The 25,372-nt window shown below is 45.2% G+C and overlaps 1 protein-coding gene across 1 annotated transcript in view; it reads left to right on the top strand.

Annotated features, from left to right (window-relative positions):
• Nucleotides 1-25,372, top strand: part of PKHD1 (PKHD1 ciliary IPT domain containing fibrocystin/polyductin) — a 388,392-nt gene that overhangs the window by 81,743 nt on the left and 281,277 nt on the right. Inside the window, exons 32-34 of the mRNA XM_038772975.1 lie at nucleotides 2,778-2,921; nucleotides 10,750-10,966; nucleotides 17,753-17,903. Of these exons, the coding sequence (XP_038628903.1) occupies nucleotides 2,778-2,921; nucleotides 10,750-10,966; nucleotides 17,753-17,903 (512 nt within the window). The remainder of the gene's footprint in view (nucleotides 1-2,777; nucleotides 2,922-10,749; nucleotides 10,967-17,752; nucleotides 17,904-25,372) is intronic.

Here is a 25,372-nt window from a genome sequence, read left to right as displayed (position 1 = left end):
TGATATTATTGACCCAATTTAATTTTAATTATATCATTCAGTCACTTAAATGGACAAAGCGATCCACGTATAGTTCTCTTTTTGTCCCTGGGCTAAATGACAGGCTGTATTACATTTTCAACTACCTTGTTTCTCCCTTCCATCAAGGTTGTCACTCACGTGCAATCCTGGGCTACTCTCCAGAAGTTCATCAGGGGTGTAGCCCCAAATTAAATGTTTAAAAATGAATCGCTGACTAATTCCGGTTACTTCAGTTTTCCACCTGGCTTCTAATAGCAGCTCTGGCCCTTTTCTACTTTGTGACCCTGGCCAAGTCACCTGACTTCTCTGGGCCTGAGTTTGTTTATCTGTAAGATGAGGATTAAATACTGGTTCATTCATTCATTCAATCATATCTATTGAGTGCTTTAAATACGATTGAATGAATGAATGCAGAGCACTGTACTAAGCACTTGGGAAGTACAAATCGCCAACAGATAGAGATGATCCTACCCAACAGTGGGCTCACAGTCTAGAAGGGGGAGATAGACAACAAAACAAGCAGACAGGTGTCAATACCATCAGAATAAATAGAATTATAGCCATATACACATCATTAATAAAATAGAGTAATAAATACATGCAAATAAAATAGAGTAATAAATATGTACAAATATATACAAGTGCTGTGGGAGGGGGGTGGGAGTAGGGCAGAGGTGGGGGGGGTGATGGGGAGGAGGAGGAGAGGAAAACGGGGGGGCTCAGTCTGGGAAGGCCTCCTGGAGGTGAGCTCTCAGTAGGGCTTTGAAGGGAGGTAGAAAGCTAGTTTGGCGGATGTGTGGAGGGAGGGCATTCCAGGCCAGAGGAAGGATGTGGGCCAGGGGTCTATGGCAGGACAGGTGAGAACAAGGCACAGTGCTGAGGTTAGCGGCAGAGGAGCGGAGTGTGCGGGCTGGGCTGGAGAAGGAAAGAAGGGAGGTGAGGTAGGAGGGGGTGAGGGGATGGACAGCCTTGAAGCTGAGAGTGAGGAGTTTTTGCCTGATTCGAAGGTGATAGGCAACCACTGGAGATTTTTGAGGTGTGGAGTGACATGCCCAGAGTGGTTCTATATAAAGGTAATCTGGGCAGCAGAGTGAAGTATAGATGAAGTGGGGAGAGAAAGGAGGATGGGAGATCAGAAAAGAGGTTGATGCAGTTATCCAGTCGGGATAGGATGAGAGATTGAACCAACAAGGTAGCAGTTTGGATGGGGAGGAAAGGGCAGATCTTGGAGATGGTGTGGAGATGAGACCAGCAGGTTTTGGTGACGGATGTGTGGGGTGAATGAGAGAGCGCAGTTAAGGATGACACCAAGGTTGTGGACTTGTGTGATGGGAAGGATGTTAGTGCCATCTACAGTGATGGGAAAAGGAGAGGACAGGGTTTGGGAGGGAAGATAAGGAGCTCAGTCTTGGACATATTGAGTTTAAATGGTGGGCAGACATCCTCTTGAAGGCAGGAGGAGGTACAAGCCTGGAGGGAGGGAGAGAGAACAAGGGTGGAGATGTAGATTTGGGTTCTTCCCCTTGCTTAGGTTATGAGGCCCATGTGGGATGGGGGTTGTGTCTGACCTGATTACCTAAGGGCTTAATAACTGTGCTATTTAAGAACTTACTATGCGTCAAAAACTGTTCTAAGTGCTGGGGAAGATACAAGATATATCAGATGTCATGTCAAACAGTCATGGTACCACACAGTGGAGTTCAGTCTACTTAGGAGAATAGGTATTGAATCCTCACTTTACAGATGAGGTAACTGAGGCACAAATAACTGAAGTGACTCACCCAGGGTCACACCGCTGGTTCGTGGCAGAACTGGGATTAGAACCCAGATCCTCTGACTCCCATGCCAATGGTCTTTCCACTAGGCCATACTGCTGAGAATAAACACTTAATAAATAATACTACCATTATTATTGTTGTTGTAGGGGCTTCAATAAGGAGCTGTGCTGGATAGCTGGCTTTCAGGATATGGATGGATTTCTTTCATGATTGGGCTGTTAATGCCCTCACATTAACTAGGTTGATGTGAGAGGAGAAGTAGCACATCATAGCGAGAAACAGCATGGCTGCGTGAATAGAGTCTGGGCCTGGGAACCAGAGGACCTGGATCTAATTCTGGCTCTGCCACATATCAGTTGCATGATCTTGGGCGAGTCACCTCACTTCTCTGGACCTCAATTCCCTCATCTACAAAATGGGTATTCAGTACCTGTTCTCCCTCCTACTCAGGGACCTGATTATCTTGTATCTACCCCTGTGCTCACTACATGGTGTTTGACACGTATTAAGTACTTAACAAATACCACAATTACCACAATTTTTAGCTGCTCTGATTCCCGGGCCCATGCTCTTTCTGTTACACCACAAGCGAAGGACTATGGGGTGGCTCTCAGAGAAGGGACACGGGAGTTGAGAAGTGAGGCAGGTAGGATCTCTGACATTCGGACTTAGCTTAGTGGCTAGAACACGGGCCTGAGACTCAGGAAGACCTGGGTTCTAATTCCGGCTCTGCCACATATCTGCTGTGTGATCTTGGGCAAGTCACTTCACTTCTCTGGGCCTCGGTTACCTCATCTGCAAAATGGGGATTAAGAATGTGGGACAGGGACTGTGTCCAAGCTGATTAACTTGTATCTACCCCAGAGCTTGGAACAGTGACTGACACGTAGTAAGTGCTTAACAAGTACCATCATTATTATTGCTATCATTATTATTCTCACCCTGTTGTGTGGTTGACTGTAATGCTTGCCTTCGAAGGTTGCCTGGGCGGAGGGATGGTGCGCGTGAGAGGAGCTGGATTTTCTCCAGGAAACATTTCGGCTGCAGTCTGCGGTGTCCCCTGCACAGTCTCAGACAACGCAACCACCACCGACTTCAGCTGCTGGGTCCAGCCTCTCCACGGTCAGTCAAGATAGTGCATTGTCCTGAATGCATCCCTCTGTGCTCCACATGGTTACGTAGCCCAATTCTTACTTTCCATATACTCGAGCCTCAGTCTCTGATTCCGCAAACCAGTAAGAGCCTGCTTCTGACCTCTGGTTGGGTTCACTCCTTTTCATTCATTCAATCATATTTATTCAGCACTTACTGTGTGCCGAGCACTGTACTAAGCGCTTGGGAAGTACAAGTTGGATCCTTGACCCAGGCATTTACCACATCCATTTCTGGGTTATAAATAGGTCCATTATTTTAATGGTATTTGCGTGCGTTGCGTGCTTACTATATATCAAGTGCTGTACTAAGCATTGGAGTAGATACAAGGTAATCAGGTTGGACACCATCCATATCTCACGTGGGTCTCAGTCTAGTCTCATTTTTCAAAGCCCTACTGAGAGCTCATCTCCTCCAGGAGGCCTTCTCAGACTGAGCCCCCTTTTTCCTCTCCTCCTCCCCATCCCCCAGCCCTACCTCCTTCCCCTCCCCACAGCACTTGTATATATATTTGTACAGATTTATTACTCTATTTTACTTGTACATAATTACTATTCTATTTTATTTTGTTAGTATGTTTGGTTTTGTTCTCTGTCTCCCCCTTCTAGACTGTGAGCCTGTTGTTGGGTAGGGACCGTCTCTATGTGTTGCCCACTTGTACTTCCCAAGCGCTTAGTACAGTGCTCTTCACACAGTAAGCGCTCAATAAATACAATTGATTGATTGATTTTGTTAATGATGTACATTTAGCTTTAATGCTATTTGTTCTGACAGTTTTGACACCTGTCTATGTGTTTTGTTTTGTTGTCTGTCTCCCCCTTCTAGACTGTGAGCCTGTTACTGGGGAAGGACCGTCTCTATATGTTGTCGACTTGTACTTCCCAAGCGCTTAGTACAGTGCTCTGCACACAGTAAGCACTCAATAAATACGTTTGAATGAATGAATGAATTTTGCAGATGAGGGAACTGAGGCCTAGTGAAGGGACTCGCCCAAGGTCACACAGCAGATAAATGGGGAAGCTGGGATTAGAACCCAGGTCCTTCTGTTTCCCAGACCTGTCCTCTAGCCACTAGGCATGCTGCTTTCCTCAAAACCTGGGTGTTTGGCGCTCTTTCCTGAGCTTCGAATTCAGCCGTCCTCGATAGGAATGTTGGATAAAGAGGCAAATGATGCTCTATCCTGTTGGAGAGTAACTCCATCTGAGCACCTTTGGGATGGAGAGAGGTGCACATTGCTCTTCCTTTGGATAATCCAAGGCTGCGGGACCCAGTGGAGAGAAGTGACAGGAGAAGACAGTTGAGATTTATCTAGTTTCTTTTGAAAACTTCTCCAGGTTAGTTCCAGGGAAAGCAGCATGACCCTGGGAGCCAGAGGAGCTGGATTTTAACCCAGGCCCCATCACTTGCCTTCTGTGTAACCCTTAAGGAAGTCGCTTTATTTCTCTGTGACTCAGTTTCCTCAACTGCAAAATTGGGATTCGGTAACTGTTCATTCATTCATTCAATTGTATTCATTGAGCGCTTACTGTGTCCAGCCTGATTACCTTGTTTCTACCCCAGGACTTAGAACAATGCTTGGCACATAGTAAGTGCTTAACAAATACCAGCATTCTGATAAATTACAGATATTGCTTGCCTCTCTCATTCATTCAGTCATATTTAAGCACTGTACTAAGTGCTTGGGAAGTACAAGTTGGCAACATATAGAGACGGTCTCTACCCAACAGTGGGCTCACAGTCTGGAAGGGGGAGACAGAGAACAAAACAAAACATATTAATAAAATAAATAGAATAAACATGTACAAATAAAATAAATAGAGTAATAAATACGTACAAACATATATACATATATACAGGTGCATACATATATACAACTGTTCTCCCCGCTATTTAGACTGTGAGCTCCATGCAGGACAGGGACTTTATCCAGCCTGACATGTATCTACCCCAAAATTTAGAACAGTGCTTAATTCATAGTAAGCTTTTAACAAATACCATTACAAAAAATGATAGAAATTAGGAGGACGCAGGTGACAGCTAGAACTGGGTCCTGGAAACTGTATGAGTGAGAGGAAATTCTTGAGGGAGGGCCAAAAAGACATAGAGAAGCAGCGTGGCTCAGTGGAAAGAGCCCGGGCTTTGGAGTCAGAGGTCATGGGTTCAAATACCAGCTCTGCCAATTGTCAGCTGTGTGACTTTGGGCAAGTCACTTAACTTCTCTGTGCCTCAGTTACCTCATCTGTAAAATGGGGATTAAGACTGTGAGCCCCCTGAGGAACAACCTGATCGCCTTGTAACTTCCCCAGCGCTTAGAACAGTGCTTTGCACATAGTAAGTGCTTGATAAATGCCATCATTATTATTATTATTATTATTAGAGAATAAATCTCTGATCATTAGGAAGTCTGTGCGAAGTCTTATCAATCATGAAGCAGTTTATTATTATTATTACTATTACTAATAATCATATTTGAGAGCTTACTGTGTGCAGAGCACTGTACTAAGCACTTGGGAGTTTAGCAAAAAATGGTCATTTTACATTGAAGATAGTACTTTCCCAAAATGAGAAAAAACGAAATAAATCTAGGGGAGTCAAACGCTTAATTGTGGAACACTTTCGATCTTGGGGAGTTGGCCTGAGAGCAGGGAGTGGACTTGATAATCTTTCAAGTTTCCCTCATTCTTTTGAATGAACTTCTCGAGGGCTAGAGATGGAAAAAACATGATTCTTCCAGGCAGATCTTCTTCAAAATCACTAGGTGGCACCAATTGCATGTTGTTCATGGGAAAGGCACCAGCTCACCCTGGAATTTAATAATAATAATGATAATGATAACAATAATAATAACATTTGTTAAGTGCTTACTATGTGCAAAGCACTGTTCTAAGCGCTGGGGAGGTTACAAGGTGATCAGGTTGTCCCACATGGGGCTCAGTCTTAGTCCCCATTTAACTGATGAGGGAACTGAGGCACAGAGAAGTGAAGTGACTTGCCCAAAGTCACAAAGCTGACAATTGGCGGAGCTGGGATTTGAACCCACGACCAACCTTTGTTCTTCTTTCCCGGGTAAAATGGGATGGGATTTGGGGGCTTGTAGGCCACTTGAAAGGCCAATTAGTCCATCCTTCTGCCTTGAGAAAAAGATGCCCCTTATGCATTCCAGACAGAGGACAGCGTAGATGTAAAGGTCTTCAAACAATCATATTTATTGAGTGCTTACTGTGGGCTGAACACTGTACTAAGCAAATGGGAGAGTTCGGTATACCAGAGTTAGTAGACACATTCCCTGTCCACAAGAAGTTTACTGTGTAGAGGGGGAGAGAGACCAATCAATCAAACAATTGTATTAATTGAGCGCTTACTGTGTGCAGAGCACTGTACTAACGCTTGGGAAGTACAAGTTGGCAACATATAGAGACAGTCCCTACCCAACAGTGGACTCACAGTCTAGAAGGGGGAGACAGACAACAAAACAAAACATATTAACAAAATAAAATAAATAGAATAGCTATGTACAAGTAAAATAAATAAATAAATAGAGTAATAAATATGTACAAACATATATACATATATACAGGTGCTGTGGGGAAGGGAAGGAGGTAAGATGGGGGATGGAGGGGGGATGAGGGGGAGAGGAAGGAGGGGGCTCAGTCTGGGAAGGCCTCCTGGAGGAGGTGAGCTCTCAGTAGGGCCTTGAAGGGAGGAAGAGAGCTAGCTTGGTGGATGGGCAGAGGGAGGGCATTCCAGGCCCGGGGGATGACGTGGGCCAGGGGTCGACGGCGGGACAGGCGAGAACGAGGCCTAACGGTGAGGAGATTAGCGGCGGAGGAGCGGAGGGTGCGGGCTGGGCTGGAGAAGGAGAGAAGGGAAGTGAGGTAGGAGGGGGCGAGGTGATGGAAAGCCTTGAAGCCCAGGGTGAGGAGTTTCTGCCTGATACACAGGTTGATTGGGAGCCACTGGAGATTTTTGAGGAGGGGAGTAACACGCCCAGAGCGTTTCTGGACAAAGACAATCCAGCCAGCAGCATGAAGTATGGATTGAAGTGGGGAGAGACATGAGGATGGGAGATCAGAGAGAAGGCTGATGCAGTAGTCCAGACGGGATAGGATGAGAGCTTGAACGAGCAGGGTAGCGGTTGGGATGGAGAGGAAAGGGCGGATCTTGGCAATGTAAATTACGGCTAAGTACACGGTGCTGTGGAGTTGAGGGTGGAATGAATAAAGCATGTACATCCAAGTGCAAAGGTGGCACCATAGTTTGGTTTGTCTTCCTTTCCTGAAATTTCTTCTTTGTGTCATTTAAACCTCACGTGGCAGTTAAGTGTATTTCCTCTTGTTCGATCTTCCTGGATATGTAGAATGACTGGTCACATTCCTCTGTATGACAGAGTTGATTTCACTAAGAGGAAGAAGGTCTTAAATTTCCCCTCAATCATCTTTCCTATGGGCTAAAGAAACTGGTATGATTTCTTAAAGGCTGTAGTCTTTCTTCCTTGTACTATCTCCTCTGAGACTTCTCATAGCTCTTCAGATGCTTTTGACTGGGAATCTTGCACTAGAACCAGTATTCCTCTAGAGTATAAGGTCTATATGGGCAGGGAACGAGTCTGCCAATTCTGTTGTATTCTCTCAGGTGTCTAGTATAGTGCTCTGCACATAGTAAGTGCTCAATAAATAGCACTGATTGATTGCTTCCAAGGAAAGAGAGCACGGGAAATAGCATGGCCTAGGAGCGCATGGGACAAGGAGTTTGGAGACCTAGTTCTTGTCTCAGCTCCCCTATTTAGATGTTGTCACCCAACTTTCTGAGCCTCTGTTTCCTCATCTGTAAAATGGGAATAAATGACCTGTTCTGCCTTCCTCCTAGACTTTGAGATTATCTGGTACCTTTCCCTCTTCTTCTAATAGTAAATCAATCAATCAATCAGTGGTCTTTATTGAGCACTTACTATAATAATAATGGTGGTATTTGTTAAGTGCTTACTATGTTCAAAGCACTGTTCTAAGAGCTGGGGAGATAGAAGGTGATCAGGTTGTCCCACGTGGGGCTTATAATCTTAATCCCCATTTTACAGATGAGGTAACTGAGGCCCAGAGAAGTTGTGACTTGCCCGAAGTCACACAGCTGACAAGTGGTGGAGCTGGGATTAGAACCCATGACCTCTGGCGCCAAAGCCCAGGCTCTTTCCACTGAGCCATGCTGCTTCTATGTACAGAGCACTGTATTAAGCACTTGTAAGAGTGGACTACAACAGTAGTAATACTTCCCTTTGCCCTTTTCCTTTTCCCTTATATATTTGAAGAATATTTTCTTTCTGACTATCCGCACCCTTCTGTGGTTCTATTGCAATCTGTTCCATGAGTGTCTCAGAATAAACGTTTGGATGGACTATGTGATACCACAGGGATTTTTGCACTTGGGGAAAAATGATGAGTTGCAACAAAAAGGTCACAAAGATAGCAGATGAATTCTTGAGAACCCTGCTACCCAAATATGGGGAAAGTTAATCAACTGCTCTTATCCACTCAAGCAAATGCTTCGTGATTTGGACATTTCACTGAATCCCTCTCCTCCCTAAAATTGTGTAGGTACTGGCGTATTCAATATTGAATATTCTAATTCTAAATTCGAATATTTTAATATTCCCTATAGATTGTAAGCTCGTTTAGGTTCCGGGAACACATCTACCAACTCTGTTATATTGCACTCTCCCAAAATCTTAATACAATGCTCTGCACACAGTAAACAGTAAAGCAGCATGGACTGGTGGAAAGAGCACAGGCCTGAGAGTTAGAGTACCTAGGTTCTAATCCTTCCTCTCCTAGTTGTTTGTTGTGTGATCTTCTCCGTGGCTTAGTTTCCTTAATTGTGAAATGGGGTTTTAAATACCTTTTCTCCCTCCTACTTAGACCGTAAGTCCCGTGTCGGAAAGGGACTTGTCCAGCCTGAATAATTTGTACCTACCCCAGCACTTAAAACAGTGCTTGATACATAGTAAGAGCTTAACAAATATAATAAAAAATACAATTGATTCTATGTTTGTCTTCCCTAGCTAAAGTGTAAGCTTCTCATGGGGAAGAAAGGAATCTTGGGCTTCCTTTGAATCACTCAGGCTCTGAATACAGTGCACTGCACTCAGTAAATTCTCAGCAAGGTCTGTTACTATTACTGACTTCCTTTTCTGCTGAGGAGACCACATGAGCTTTACTGAGCATACTGCTCTACTACACAGTGTGTGGCGGTTGTTCTGTAAAGAATGAGCACCTCCATTAAACTGAAAACACTGCTTCCAGATAGTTGCTTGCCTTGAGCGACCAGCCTCAGAGTCACCTGAGTAATGTTTTGGGGGTCTGTCTCAGGGAACCCCTTTTTTCCCCTCCATAGCCTCTGGTTCAAAGGCAGTGTAGGCATTCATTCATTAAATCGTATTTACTGAGCACTTACTGTGTGCAGAGCACTGTACTAAGTGCTTGGGAAATACAAGTCAGCAACATATAGAGACGGTCCCTACCCAGTAACGGGCTCACAGTCTAGAAGAGGGAAGTTTCTCAGTGAGAAGCACTGTGGCTAGTGGGTAGAACACAGGCCTGGGACTCAGAAGTACTTGGGGTCTAATCCTGGCTCTTCCATTTTTCTGATGCATGACCTTGGGTTAGTCACTTTAACATCTGTGTCTCAGTTCCCTCATCTGGAAAATGGGGATTAAGACTGTGAGCCACATGGAAACACGGACTGTGTCCAACCTGGTTAGGTTGTATCTACCCCAGCACTTAGCACTGTGCCTGGCACATGAAAAATAAAAGTGAATGGATTGGCCCATATATATCTGGTTCCTGACATTTCCATGATTTTCTGTTTGCCTTCTGCTGTGGGTAGGCCATTTCTACTTGTTTGGAGGTGCTAGCGGACATTGTCTTTTTCTCCTAATTGGGTCCCTGAATTTGTAAATTCAGGGAGCATTCCAAGACAGATTTTTATCTCTTCCTGAAAGATCATTTAGAGAGAAGATGGCACCTTCTCTCTTGGTCATGATTTTCAGGGCCTCACCTCCCAGAGTGAAGGGACTCCTGCTTTTTTGCTTTGGGATCCTGGGTGAGACACAGCTCATTTGTGCCCCTGTTCCATGACTGCAAGCTCTCTGAGGGCAGGGACTGTGAGGAAGCGTTAAGTGCACCTGGGAGTCAGAAAACCTGAGTTACAATTCCGGCTTTGCCGTTTTCCTGCTGTGTGACCTTGGGCAAGTCATTTAACTTCTCTGTGCCTCAGTTTCCTCACTTGTAAAATGGGGATTGAATCCTCCTCCCTCTGACATAGACTGTCAGCCCTTATGAGACAAGGGATTTTGTCTGACCTGATTATCTTTCTTTTTTTTAATGGTATCTGTGAGGCAGTTTATATGTGCCAGGGAATGTACTAAGCACTGGGGTCGATACAAGCTATTCGGGTTGGACACACAGTCCCTGTTCCACAAGGCACTCACAGTCTTAGTCCCCATTTTACAGATGAGCTAACTTTGGCACAGAGGAGTTAAATGATTTGCCCAAGGTCATACAGCAGAAAAGTGCATCTACTTCAGGACTTAATGTGCTTGGCCTGTGGTTAGCGTGTAACAAATACTATTATCATTACTACCAGCTATAGTGTATGATGCTCTTCCAAGCTCTTAGTACAATGCTCTGCAAACAGTAAGCTCTCAATGAAGACCATTGCTTGATTTTTTGATTCCCAGGTCCCGGGTTTGGCCAGGTGGTGGTCTCCCGGTCATTCTACGATGTCCCACTTTGCCCATCTCTTGTAGCTTCCTTGGCCTTCCTGTGCAGCCTGAGATCCTTGGAGACGATCTGTGAAGCCTCCAGCAGTCCCGCCGTCCAGTGCGACATGACCATCGTGCCCGGGACGGGCAAGCCCTTGGCAGTAGGGAGCTACATCTACCTGTGCAAAGACGGCCCAGCCTGTCCCATCATCCTCGATGGCCTGACACGCCCGGCCCAGTGGTTCTCCGGCCTTCTCATCAGGTAACCTTCCCCCGCGTATTTTTAAATTGGTATTTGTGAAACGCTTACTATGTGCCAGGCACTGCACTAAGAGCTGGAGTACATACAAGTTGATCACATTGAACATAGTCCCTGTCCCCCATAGGGCTCACCGTCTTAATCCCCATTTGGCAGGAGGAACTGAGGTACAGAGAAGTGAAGTGACTTACCCAAGATCACAGAGCAGATAAGGGGGGAAGACATAATTAGAAAACAGGGCCTTCTGACTCTCGGGCCGTGATCTGTCCCTTAGGCTATGTTGTTAGGGGGAAGGGCCTGTGGCTGTGCAGGAATGGAGAGGCAGAGGAGGGACAGACCGCTCAGCGCACAGGCTAAGATCTCCAGTGGTTTCTCAAACAGTAGGGAAAGTAAAGAAGAGCCTTGGTCTAGTAAGAACCTGGGTTCTAACTCTGGCTCCACCACCTGTCTGCTGTGTGACCTCGGCCAAGTCACTTAACTTCTCTAGCCCTCATTACTTCATCTGTAAAATGGGGATTAAGACTGTGAGCCTCATGATTAGTTTGTAGCTATCCCAGCACTTAGTAGAGTTCCTGGCATATAGTAAGCGCTTAACAAATACCGTAAATAAAAAAATAAAGTACATTCTACAGTTAATTCCACCTGGTGTGAGTATCGAAGCATCTCCAGGCCTTTTCTCTTTTTTTTCCTCCCCCACCCAACAAATGTTCAAGAGAACATCTGAAAAATCCATCCAGTAAACAGCCCACTTTGTTCTTGCTTAGATTTTAATATTTATCTTCTGATCCAAAGCAACATCTGGTGAATGCCAATGGGGAAAAAGATTAGACGTTATGAAAAACAGAAGGGTTGTTTTTCTTTCCCTTCCTCTTTTCTTTCTTTCCAAACAGATTTACAAGTTAAAAAAAAGGCACTGAGAACTCTGTCAGATTGTACGGTGTTTACTTAAAGGAAGGTGGGAGGGCTGGTGGAATCGCTGTAGGTTTAGGATTTGGACGCCATCGGCTTCTATGGAATTGCATTTCCAGCTTCAAAAACTTTTCAAGTCTCTGTTTGAAAATCCCAATCTCGAGAGAAATAGAACAATTTGATCATGTTGGGTGCTCTGAGACCGCCTTAACTTCAGACGAGGTAAACGGAAGTGGCTCGGCCATGCCTTTTTTCTGAAATATTGCAGAACTGTAACACATTGCATCGCACCCTTCTGATGCCTCCGCCGACAAAAAGGGTATAAACCACTCTTTTAACTTGCTGGGTGGTTGCTATGACTTTTTAACAAGGGCTTGCTTTCCCATTAAAAATTCCCCAGTGGAAACATAAAGTAAGAGGGCAACAGCCCTTGTTATATGGAGAGCCACACTTTTGAATACCTTGATTCTAGCCTTGATTTTTCTCAGAGCAAGCTGTTCAGTGGCCAGTGGTTGCACAATTGTCTTATAGTCGATATTTATCGGGCAGTTGGGGAAGTCAACAGACGAACGCGACACATTCCCAACTCTGTTAGATTTTATTCTTCCAAGTACACTTCTCTGCACATAGTTAGCGACATCGAACAATGGTATTTATTGACCGTTTACTGTGTGCATAGCAGTGTACTAAGAGCTTGGGGGAGTACAATATAAGTGAGTTGGTAGACACGTTCCCTGCCCACAGTGAGTTTAAAGTCTAGAGGAGGTTTAGAGGCTAGATTCCCTGCCCAAAAGGGCTTCTAATCTAATGGGGGAATTGACATTCTCTTGCTCCCGGAGACCAGTATTCTTTTGAACGTACAATGGAGGGAAAATATCCTCTAAGAAAATGAATCATCATCTTCATCCCGAGCATTTGTTGACCTCTTACTCTGTTCAGAGCCCTATATTAGGTACTTGGGAAGCTACAAGAGGCTAAGAATAATAATTGTATTTGTTAAAGTCTCTGCATTGAAAGCCCTGTGCTAAATGCTGAAACAGATTCAGGATGATCAGGCACAATTCAAGGGGGAGGGAGTACACTTTTTTTGTTTAATGATGTTTGTTAAGTGCTTACTATGTACCAAGCGCTGTACTAAGCATTAGGTTAGATACAAGATAATTGGGTTGGATACAGTCCCTGTCCCAAGTAGGCTCACAGTCTTAATCCCCGTTTTAAAGATGAGGCTCAGAGAAGTGAAGTGACCTGCCCAAGCTCACACAGCAGACAACTGGTGGACCCAGCATTAGAACCCTGGTCCTTCTGACGACCAGGACAGTGCACTACCAATAAGGCCATACTTACTATGTCAAGCATTATTCTACACCCGAGGGTATATACAAGTGCAGAGACCAAAAAAAAAATCAAGTTTCAGCAACACAGCACAAGGGGCTTTTATTTCAATATTCAATACAGATTTATACAGGTGAGGACTGAGTCTGGTACCCTAAAATAATGATGATAATGGCATTTGTCAAGCGCTTACTATGTGCAAAGCACTGTTATAAGTGCTGGGGGGTGGGATACAAGGTGAGCAGGGTGTCTCATGTGGGGCTCACAGTCTTAATTCCCATTTTACAGATGAAGTAGCTGAGACACAGAGAAGTTAGTTGCCTTGCCCAAAGTCACACAGCTGACAAGTAGCAGAGTGGAATTTGAACCCATGACCTCCGACTCCCACGCCTGTGCTCTTTCCACTGAGCCACAATGCTGCTAAAAACAAGCTCAACCTCAACACCAAAAAGTGAGACAGGTAGCTAGTTATGGTCTGTGGTGGGTGTTGTGTTCCTTGTCACTTAGAATCCAATCAGCTATAGCTCCAGTTTTCTTAACTGATAACAGGGTGTGGCTGAAATTGACAACAGGGGAAGGATGGTCTGTGGTGGGTGTGGTGTTCCTTCTCACTTATAACAGAATCCAATCAGGTATACCTCCAGTTTTCTTAACTGATAACAGAGTGTGGCTGAAACTGACAACAGGGGAAGGATGGGCCTGAAGCACGACTAAGGAAAACAAGGTAGACTAATGCACAATGGAGAAGGAAAAGAAAATGGAGTAAGGCTGATTAAGAGTTGGCTTCCACACGAGGCGGTCATGTTGGACACAGTCCCTGACCCACATGGGGCTCACAGTCTAAGTAGGAGGGAGGGGGCTTTAATCCCCATTTTACAAATGAGGTAATTGAGGCCCAGAGAAGTTAAGTGACTTGCCCAAGGTCATACAGCAGGCTAGTGGTGAAAGTGGGATTAGAACCCAGGTCCTCTGACTCCCAGGCTTGTGGTCTTTCCACTAGGCCATGCTGCGTCCCACGATGTAAGAACGTGAGAGAATGGTGTCACCCTCATCCACTAGGTTGGGGGAATCCAACAAGAACATCTCCAGGATAGGAAATGAGCCAGTCAACGGGAGGCAGTGAGGATTGAGCCAACTCTGTGCGCCCTGAGAGATGCTAGTCCAACCACTGGGCTTTTCAGCAATCTTATTCAAGGACCCCTAAATCTCTCTGGGCCCAATAATGTATTTCTTTACCAATCAATCATTTATTGAGCACTTACTTTGTGCAAAACACTTTCTTAGCACTTGGCAGACTACAAGATAGCAGAATTGGTAGACACATTCCCTGCCTCCAATAATAATGATGGTATTTGTTAAGTGCTTACTATGTGCAAAGCACTGTTCTAAGCGCTGGGGAGGTTACAAGGTGATCAGGTTGTCCCACGTGGGGCTCACAGTCTTCATCCCCATTTTACAGATGAGGGAACTGAGGCCCAGAGAAGTGAAGTGACTTGCCCAAAGTCACACAGCTGACAGTTGGTGGAGTCGGAATTTGAACCCATGACTTCTGACTCCAAAGCCCGGGCTTTTTCCACTGAGCCACGCTGCTTCTCTGCCGTGAGCTCAAGGTCTAGATGGCGAGGCAGAAATTCATATAAATAAATGACAGATGTGTAAATAAGTGCTCTGGGGCAGGGAGGCGGGATGAATAAAAGGAGCAAGTCAGGATGACGCAGAAGGAAGTGGGAAAAGAGGAAAGGAGGGCTAGTCAGGGAAGCCCTCGTGGAGGACATGTGCCTTCAGTAAGGCTTTGAAGAGGGGGGAAGAGTGATTATCAATTGAATATGAAAAGGGAGGGCTTTCTAGGCCAGTGGCAAGAAGTGGCTGAGAGGTCGGGGGCAAGATAGATGAGATGGAGGTCCGGTGAGGGGGTTGACATTAGAGTGAAGTGTGTGGGCTGGTTTGTAAAGTAGGAGAGCAGTGAAATAAGATAGGAGGCTTTAGCCAGCTGCCTCCACTTTGACCCAGATGATCATGACGGTGCATTTGACAGCATCATCATCATGATCTGCATCCCGCCGAGGAAGTTGAGACTCGGTTTGTCGGGCAGTGTCTCCACAAGCCTGATCCTCCCCTGGTTTACCAATGATGTCAGTTTTGGTCCTGCAGACTGCACCAGGCAAAGTGGGAAGCCCTCTGCTGTCACTATTAACCTTAGCTCCACCCAAACCTCAACAGACTAGAGAAGCGGCGTGGCTCAGTGGGAAGAGCCCGGGCTTTGGAGTCAGAGGTCATGGGTTCGAATCCAGGCTCTGCCACATGTCTGCTGTGTGACCTTGGGCAAGTCACTTCACTTCTCTGAGCCTCAGTGACCTCATCTGTAAAATGGGGATGAAGACTGGGAGCCCCACGTGGGACAACCTGATCCCCTTGTATACCCCCCAGCACTTAGAACAGTGCTTTGCACATAGTAAGCACTCAATAAATACGATTGAATGAATGAATTAGGGGACAATAGGGCTCAACATATTTTTAAAATTTCACTTGTCAAATGTCTGATTTCTTTGAGGGAGTGGATATATGTTGATTTCTGTGGCTGCTTCTTATTTCCAACATGCTTTTCCACCTCCAAACTACCATGGACACCTCTGGATTATGGCTCAGTGGAAAGAGCATGGGCTTTGGAGTCAGAGGTCATGGGTTCAAATTCCGGCTCCTCCAATTGTCAGCTGTGTGAATTTGGGCAAGTCACTTAACTTCTCTGGGCCTCAGTTCCCTCATCTGTAAAATGGGGATGAAGACTGTGAGCCCCCCGTGGGATAACCTGATCACCTTGTAACCTCCCCAGCCCTTAGAACAGTGCTTTGCACATAGCAAGCACTTAATAAATGTCATTATTATTATTATTAGCTCTCTCTCAAAGAGGGACTGGATAATAATAATAAATGTGCTATTTGTTATTATTTGGCCAAAGATTTGATCCCTTTCTGATGCTTTATATGCCTCCAGTTTGAAAGTCTACCCACCCAACCTGAGGGATAAATGATGTGAAACCCAACTCACACGGGCAGAAAATGGATATTTTAAAGACTAAAGGATTTTTACCAACATACCCAGAGAGAACTCTGAGCCAGTACTGTGTCCCACTTCCTTTCCCACTCCTGGTTTGCTCTTTCCTGGAAGCAGACTTCACTATTGAGGTGCAAACTTCCTGGTTCTCAAAATGAGTAAGGTGTCCTTTAACCTTTGTCCTTTTGCATAAGCAGCAGCAGCAGCAGCTTGGCCTAGTGGAAAGAGTGAGACCTGGGTTCAAATTCCAGCCCTGCCACTACCAGCTGTGTGACCCTGGTCAAGTCATTTAACGTTTTTGGTCCTCCGTAAAATTGGGATTTAATACCAGTTCTCCCTCCCTCCCAGAGTGTGAGCCTTGTGAAAGGGCAGATTGTCTCCTTTCTCATTATACTGTATCTACCGCAGTGCTTCAAACATAGTAAGTAAATAATGACTACCACAATTATTCAGTATTTGATTAATAATAATCACTCTTATCAAACACTCACTATTTGGCAGAGCACTGTACTAAGAGCTTGGGAGAGTACAATACAACAGATGTGTTTCCTTCCTACAAAGAGATTAGATACCACCCACAACCTGCAAGGAAATGGTGTGTTTCCTAGGGGTGGGTAGTGAGAAAAATGGGGTGTCTAGTGTCCTTTGAGTTCTGGTGGCAAAATCCTGTCACTTAAAAGCAATTCACAAAGGCAGAGGGAGGAAGGCACCCTCAAATGCATGACTCCCTCTGTCTCCCGCAAGGCTTGAGCTGGCAGATGCTGCCAAAGGGCTGATTTATTTTACATCCTCCGTCTTGGACTTCTCTCCTTGTTGCAAGAGGATGTTGGAGAGCAAGTGGCTGGCGGTGTAACTGGCACATATATCGAATCTCCTTAGTCTGGGCTGTTAAGTAAGTTTAATTAATTTACTAAGTTAATGTTCCACTACTAGCAACAGAGCCTCATTGCTATCAGCTGGGGAGAGGGAATTGGAAGTCTAAATGAGCTCATTTTTTCACAGTTGGAATTAGGGACCAGTTAGCCAGTTGTGTGGGTTTTCCAATTTCTCCATCTGCCCTGAGGGAATTTTCAGGCTATTCTCTCCCCAGAGCTAAGTGTGAATAAGAGCGGGAAGGGGGGAAAGGGAAAAAAGAGAGAAAGGAAAAACAATATGTCCTCCACGGTCGCTCCAGTCTTCCAGGAGGAAGAGCGCTTGGGTTCGCCTGCCTGACTTGAGCTTGGGAAAGCTTTTGTAGCGCCTCGAAGAGATCCGGAAAAGGAGAGCGGCACCCTTGAAGGATATTTACCAGGCGCGCTTTCGTCGCGGGAGCGGCAGATAAAGGAAAACAAATAAACAATAAAAGAAAGGAAACAAAATTACCGAAATTTGCAAAATTTGACAAATGGTGGCCCGGGCTTGCCACAAGCTAATGGCTTGCAATGATTAATAAGAGTAAAAATAATTGCATTTCATTAAGATTGATGACACCCCATTTAACCTCCCCTCTCGTTTCAGCCCTAAAGTGGAAAGAGATGAAGTTCTCATCTATAATAGCTCCTGTAACATTACCATGGAAACTGAGGCAGAGATGAAGTGTGAGGGTCCTAATCAACCAATTACCGCCAAGATTACTGAGATACAGAAACAGCCGGGCCAGAACACTCAGGTATAATCAAATCTTTTTTACAGACTGATTCTAGACGGCTCAAAATTAAATTTGTACTATTGTGTACATTAAAGAAAAACACAATTTCATCTGAGTGGTTGCAATACATAATATTAAATGCTTTCAAACTTGGAATAGCTGACCTAATGCACCATGTCTGATTCCTAGTTAACTCCAGTTATTCATTTCTTTTTTTCTGAAACCCTAGTGCAGGCTGCCTCGCCCTTTTCAAAAAAAATATTGTGAAGGTTGCCTCTTTCCAACTCTCCGTCCCTCTTTCTGGGTGGATTTCATGCTGTCGGATGAGTGGGTTCGGGGTTGTTTTTCTCTCCCTGAAAATGTCATGGCTGTTTTGTATTTGGAAGGATTTCAAATCCCTTCAACCATCCCTCAGTGCCCCAGAACAGAGCAACAGCCTCCTCTGGGGCTGAGCCCAGGGGAACAGGTCTGCCTGTTCTCTGACCTGGGGGAGAGTGGTGGAGAAATTGGGATTGAAGGGGACTTTGGGTTACCCAGCCCAATCTCTCGCTTGCCTCCGGAGAGTTGGAGCTGTCTAAACTAATCCCTCCAAATGATCGCCTAACTCTCTGCAAACTTCCCCGAGCAGGAGATTCACAGCCTGCCAGAGGACATTGCTACAGTGACACTTGAGGGGTGAGGGCGGGGGAAGAGGAGGAGGAGAGCTTCCCAAAGGGAAACCATCAGATCATTTGTCAGCTGTGCTCTCTGTATCTTTTTTTTTTATTTTTATAGACACTCAGGGCCTTACTTGCCACCCACATACAGGTGACTTCCAAATCTCTCTCTTCTTATGGTCTTTCTTTCCTGTCTCCATCTGTGCCCGTCTCAGTTTCTCCCTCTCTGTCTCTTGCCTGTCTCTGTCTTTGTCTCTGGCTTTTGTCTATCTGTCTCTGTCTTTGTCTCTCTCAGTCTTTATCTCTCTGCCTCCCTGTCTCTCTTTATCTCTCTGTCCCTCTCTCTCTCACTCTCATATCAGTCGTTCACTTCCTAAAGTACATTTCTACCTGAATAACTTCCTGGCACCTTATTGCCTTGGAAAAAAAAAAATCTTCTCCACGTGATCAAGATTCCTAATTGGTCATTATAGAGAAAATTGATCAATCGTGGGTATTTATTGAGCACTTACTGTGTGCCGAGCACTGTACTAACACATGGGCTTGTACAGTACAACAGAGTTGGAAGACAAGTCTCCCCCGCTGCCTCCCAAGTAGGGACGTATTTCCTAAACACCTGCTCTGTGCAGGTCATGGTACTAAGTACTTGGGGACATAGGAGAGAATGATAAAACACAATGTCTGTCCTTGAAGAACTTTCAGCCTACTGGGAAAGGCACATTCGTGTACTGAAATAAAGCGATAGTTTAAAGACTGTCTAGGTCCTCCCTTTCCTGTACGAATGATTTTCCTTCTGATCTCCCCCTCCTTCAGCCTCCCTTCTCTTTCAGTTCTGAAGGCTGCTCTGAGTCCTCTCTGGAGTTGACCGCTGTAGCCACATCACTTCCCTCTTGTGAACTCCCCGGTGGTTCTCTGGAAACTCAGCAAATCAAATTCCAAGCCAAAACGCTGGATTCCAGAATCCTCCTTCAATTCCCTTAGTCCCACTTTTGCCCCTTTCATTCCTTGCTGCTGCCCCACCCATTCAGGCCTATTTCTCCCTCATTCCCTGCATTCTCTCCTTCCTGGACCATTCTCTTCATGACACTGCCCTGGCCCACGTCCTCCCCGGTGCTTGGAATGCCCTTCCTTAGCACATCCGCCAAGCTAGCTCTCTTCCTCCCTTCAAAGCCCTACTGAGAGCTCGCCTCCTCCAGGAGGCCTTCCCAGACTGATCCCCCTCCTTCCTCTCCCCCCTCCATCCCCCCACCTTACCTCCTTCCCCTCCCCACAGCACCTGTATGTTTGTACATATTTATTACTCTATTTTACTTGTACATATTTACTATTCTATTCATTTTATTTTGTTAATATGTTCTGTTTCATTGTCTGTCTCCCCCTTCTAGACTGTGAGCCCACTGTTGGGTAGGGACCGTCTCTATATGTTGCCAACTTGTACTCCCCAAGTGCTTAGTACAGTCCTCTGCACACAGTAAGCACTCAATAAATATGATTGAATGAATGAATGGTATTGGTCTCAAACAGCCTTTCTCTCCCCCTCCCTCGTATTCCTTCTGTCCCAGGAATCCAAATCCACTTCTAGACCCTTTCCCTGCTTGTATAATGCCAGGAAGTGACAGGAGAAGGTTTTTGTTCTTAAATGTATTTAGTCTGGTATATATTTAACCAAAGAAGCCACTTGCTGTTTCTTTTCAGTCTGTCAGATAGCAAACCCCCTGGAGACAAGGACTGGCTTTTCTGTAATTTGAATGAAAACACTACATAGGTTTGGGTCCAACCAGGACACCAAAATGCTTTTTAAATCCTCCCTGCTTGGGTGTTTAAGGACCTGTGGGACAATAGAAAGAGCATGGGCTTTGGAGTCAGAGGTCAGGGGTTCGAATCTTGGTTCCACCAATTGTCATCTGTGTGACTTTGAGCAAGTCACTTAACTTCTTTGCGCCTCAGTTACCTCATCTGTAAAATGGGGATTAAGACTGAGAGCCCCCCGTGGGACAACCTGACCACCTTGTAACCTCCCCGATGCTTAGAACACTGCATTGCACATAGTAAGTGTTTAATAAATGCCATCATTATTATTATCTCTTGTGTCGCCACCATATACGTGGCCAGTGCATTGACTTAAATGGCTGTCTCTGTGGGCTCCACCTAAGAGGAGGTGTCAAGCCATGGAAAACTGTGAAGTTTTCATCCCATTTTGACCTGTATTGGGTAACTGGGTAACCTCTCATCACAGATACAGTGCCAGCTTCATTACCAGTCAATCAGTGGTATTTATTGAGTGCTTACTTCGTACAGCGCACTATACTAAGGGTTTGGGAGAGTACAATAAGACAGAGTTGGTAGACATGGTCCCTGCCCACAATGAGCTTCCAGTCTACAGATGCTCTCGGAGAGTGTTTGGAATCTTAGCTGACTGCATAAATGCAGGTGGTTCTTGTTGAAAGGTGTAGATAATAATAATAACAATAACAATAGCATTTATAAAGCGCTTACTATGTGCAAAGCACTGTTCTAAGCGCTGGGGAGATTACAAGGTGATCAGGTTGTCCCACGGGGGGCTCACAGTCTTAATCCCCATTCTACAGATGAGGTAACTGAGGCACAGAGAAGTTAAGTGACTTGCCCAAAGTCACACAGCTGACAATTGGCAGAGCTGGGATTTGAACCCATGACCCCTGACTTCAAAACCTGGGCTCTTTCCACTGAGCCACATTGCTTCTCCTAGATCTATCCACTCTCTGGTTTGCAGTATTAAGGACTGAGGGAACTCTGTTCAGATCTGAGTATCTGCTCCAAGGAGGATTTGAGAGCTTCTGTTGAAGGGCCATCAGAGCCTATGGCCTTGGATCCAAAAGAGCCCTGGGGTCTCCTATTGAACAGGCCTGCTAAACGGGGGTTCTGGCTGTGTATTTTTGGTCTCTTGGTTTGCTCTTTACTGCTTGGAGTATTTTCAATCTCTTCCCCTTGGCTGTGAATTGCAAAGAAATTGTGGCAATGCGATGTAACCTGGAGAATAAAATTTCCCCTAGCTTTGGTTCTGAATGAGTCACTCCAGCATTTGGCAAAATCCAACAACTTCTCCTAGATTCTCTTGAAAGGTCGCCAGCAGCAGGAAGAGGCTTTCTAAGTTTTGGGCTGGAGTTTGAGGTTTGGAGACTATGCCCCATGATAGATCCTTTGATGAACTTGAGACTTGAACCTCCTCCAGGGTCATGCTTTCTTCACTGCTGAAACCCAGTTATCTTAGTTCTCACTGTGGAGTTTTGACCTCCCATCTTTGCCCTTCCTTCTGCTTTCTGCTTGTCCCTCTTTCCCTGATTCTTTTCCAGATGCTGGGGGCCTGGGGGAGCAGAGGCACACTTCTTCCAAGCAACCAGTTGGACTATTTTTTTTTTTTTTGTATTTGTTAAGCACTCACTATGTGCCAGTCACAGTCCTAGGTTCTGAAGTTTTGGGATAGATACAAACTTAGCAGGTTATACACAGTCCCAGGTCCCACATAGCGCTCACAGTCTTAATCCCCACTTTACAGATGAGGTAACTGAGGCTCAGAGAAGTGACATGACTTGCCCAAGGTCACACAACAGACAAGCGGTGGAACCGGAATTAGAAACCAGGTCCTTTGACCCCCCCAGTCCCGAAATCTTCCCACTAGGTCACACTACTTTGTTTCATGCCAGAACCCCAGGTGTGCAGGGTTATCAAAGAATAATCATAGTGAAACAGATATACTTGAAAGCAAGCTAAGACCTTAGCTTTACCATGAGTTTACTCTCTCAGATACCTTTGCAGTAGATGATATTGGCTCAGTGGAAAGAGCCCGGACTTTGGAGTCAGAGGTCATGGGTTCAAATCCCGGCTCTGTCAGCTGTGTGACTTTGGGCAAGTCACTTAACTTCTCTGTGCTTGTTACCTTATCTGTAAAATGGGGATTAAAACTGTGAGCCCCCCTTGGGACAACCTGATCACCTTGTAACTTCCCCAGCGCTTAGAACATAGTAAGCGCTTAACAAATACCATTATTATTATTATTATTATTATTATTTGAGGACCTAGTAGCTTGAATGCTGCATTGGCACACTCCTTTGGTAGCATTCACTGTTGTCCTAAGTCTGGAGAGTCATCTAAATTGGAGAGTCCATCATTCAACCCATCATATTTAGTGAGCGCTTACCATGTGCAGAGCACTGTATTAATATCTTGGGAGAGTACAACACAACAATATAATAGACATCTTCCCTGCCCACAGTGAGCTTGAAGTCTAGATGGGGAGACAGACATTGATAAATAAATTACAGATATATACATAAGTGCTTTGGGGCTAGGGCTGGTGGTAGTGAAAAAAGGGAGCTAGTCAAGGCAATTCAAAAGGAGTGGAAAAAGAGGAAATGAGGATTTAAGCAGGGAAGACCTCTTGGAGGAGATGTGCCTTCAATAAGACTTGGAAGGTGGGAGAGGAATTGTCTTTTGGATATGAAAAGGGAGGGCGTTCCAGACCAGGGGCAGGAAGCAGCGTGGCTCTGTGGAAAGAGCCCGGCCTTGGGAGTCAGAGGTCATGGGTTCTAATCCCAGCTCCGCCACTTGTCAGCTGTGTGACTTTGGGCAAGTCACTTCACTTCTCTGTGACTCAGTTCCCTCATCTGTAAAATGGGGATTAAGACTGTGAGCCACACGTGGAACAACCTGATCACCTTGTATCCCCCCCAGCACTTAGAACAGTGCTTTGAATATAGTAAGCGCATAACAAATACCATCAAAAAAAAAAAAAGTGGACGAAAGGTCGGTGGCGAGATAGATGAGATTGAGGTCCAGTGAGTAGGTTGGTGTTAGTGGAGTGAAGTGTTTGAGCCAAGTTGTAGTAGGAGAGTAGTGAGGTGAGACAGGAGGGGGCAAGGTGATGGAGTGCTTTGAAGCCGATGTTAAGGAGTTTCCATGATGCTTTAATAAGAAAATAAAGCTCAACCCTGTTCTATAGGAAAACATGGCAGTGATCTTACTTTGTGAGTCTCTGGAATAGAACAAAGCTTAGTTTTCTGTGTACCACACTGGGAAGGGCCTGAAGAAAACTGAGTGGGGCCAAGAGGGTGTGCGCGCAAGTTTATGTCTGTGTTTGTGTGTCTCTTGAAGTACTAACAGAAGGCTTGGAGAAGCAGTAGATTGTTTCCTTGCAAATAGTTAAGAATATGTCACATAAGCATCCTTAATAGGGCTTCCTCTAAGAACTGGTCTGTTCTTAGAACTGAGACACAGTATTGGAATCAATCGGAACACTGCATTAAGTGTTTGGGAGAGTCCAGTATAACAGAGTTGGTAGACATGTTCCCTGCTCACAGTGAGCTTCAGACTAGAAGCGGAGACAGAAATTAATGTTAAATAAATAAATTACACATATGTACGTAAGTGCTCTGAGGTTGAAGGAGGGGTGAATAAAGAGTACAAAGCCAAGTGCAAGGGTGATGCAGAAGGGAACGGAAGAAGATGAAGTGAGGACTTAGTTGGGGAAGACCTCTTGTGCTTTTAATATGACCAAAATGGAAGAGATATTAATGGCATCACTCTTGTTATTAATAATAATAATAATAATGGCATTTATTAAGTGCTTACTATGTGCAAAGCACAGTCTAAGCACTGGGGAGGTTACAAGGTGATCAGGTTGTCCCACGTGGGGCTCACAGTCTTAACCCCCATTTTACAGATAAGCTAACTGAGGCACAGAGAAGTGAAGTGACTTGCCCAAAGTCACCCAGCTGACAATTGGTGAAGCTGGGATTTGAACCCATGACCTCTGACTCCAAAGCCCGTGCTCTTTCCAGTGAGCCATGCTGCTTCTCACTGCTTCTTGTTCATATGTAAAGTCCCGATTATGGAAGCAAAAGCCTGGAGCCATGGCCTGAGGTTGTCTAATCCATCCTCTGGTTTCCAGTCAGGATTGTTCCACGTCAGAAAAGGCACTTGTGTGTTCAGAACATCTTATTCACCTTTTAACTGATACTGCCAATAAAGGGGAGGGAGAGGGAATGTGGGAGGCCAGAGATAGCATCTGCCCAGCCACTGACTGGCCTACAGCTCCTTGTTGCTCTTCAGTCTGAGTCTGTAATCCTTTCAAGAGATTCCATCTTGATTCCATCTAGCCTCAAAGCCCTTAGTAATTTTTCTACGGCAACCTAAGGGGCCGGCATTTCAGGTGGAACCAATGAACGAGAGGAAGAGGGACACCGTTCCAGAAACAATATGTCCAGAGAGCTGGAAATGAGTCACTTCCCTGAAGCCTTTTTCCATTTTGGGTTGCAATCTGGAATCCTTGTCTCCGTTTCTTGCTTTCCCTTCCTAAATCCTGGACCCAACAGAGACCCTTCCCCTCCCCTCCCCCAGATCCCAGGAGTTAGAAAGAGCCCTGCTGCTGGAATTTGTAATTCTCTGGAGCCCAGCTCTCCTCCTCCAGTTTCCCCTACATTTTGTCCCACTGGTGTCCAAGGAGTTGGGTATGTAGATGAAAGGCATATAGGAGGGTCCAGTGCTTCTCTAGAATGGTGGGATCCTGATGAAAAGCTATTTCTTTTTTTGTTTGTTTGTTTCAGTACCTGAATTTTTTCAAATATATATATGTGCATCTTTTTGTAGTTTGCGAAGAGATGTGTTTTTTTTTAAAGATAGTTGTTAAGCGCTTACGTCATGTCCAGCAATGTACTAAGCACTGGGATAGATACAAGATAATCAGGTTGGACAGACACAGTCCTTGTCCCACATGGGATTCACAGTCTTAATCCCCATTTTACAGATGGGATAACAGAGGCATAGAGAAGTTGTGACTTGTCTAAGGTCACTCAACAG

This window comes from Tachyglossus aculeatus, chromosome X1, assembly GCF_015852505.1.
Source record: "Tachyglossus aculeatus isolate mTacAcu1 chromosome X1, mTacAcu1.pri, whole genome shotgun sequence".
Taxonomy (NCBI): domain Eukaryota; kingdom Metazoa; phylum Chordata; class Mammalia; order Monotremata; family Tachyglossidae; genus Tachyglossus; species Tachyglossus aculeatus.
This window is presented reverse-complemented; position numbering and strand designations above follow the sequence as displayed.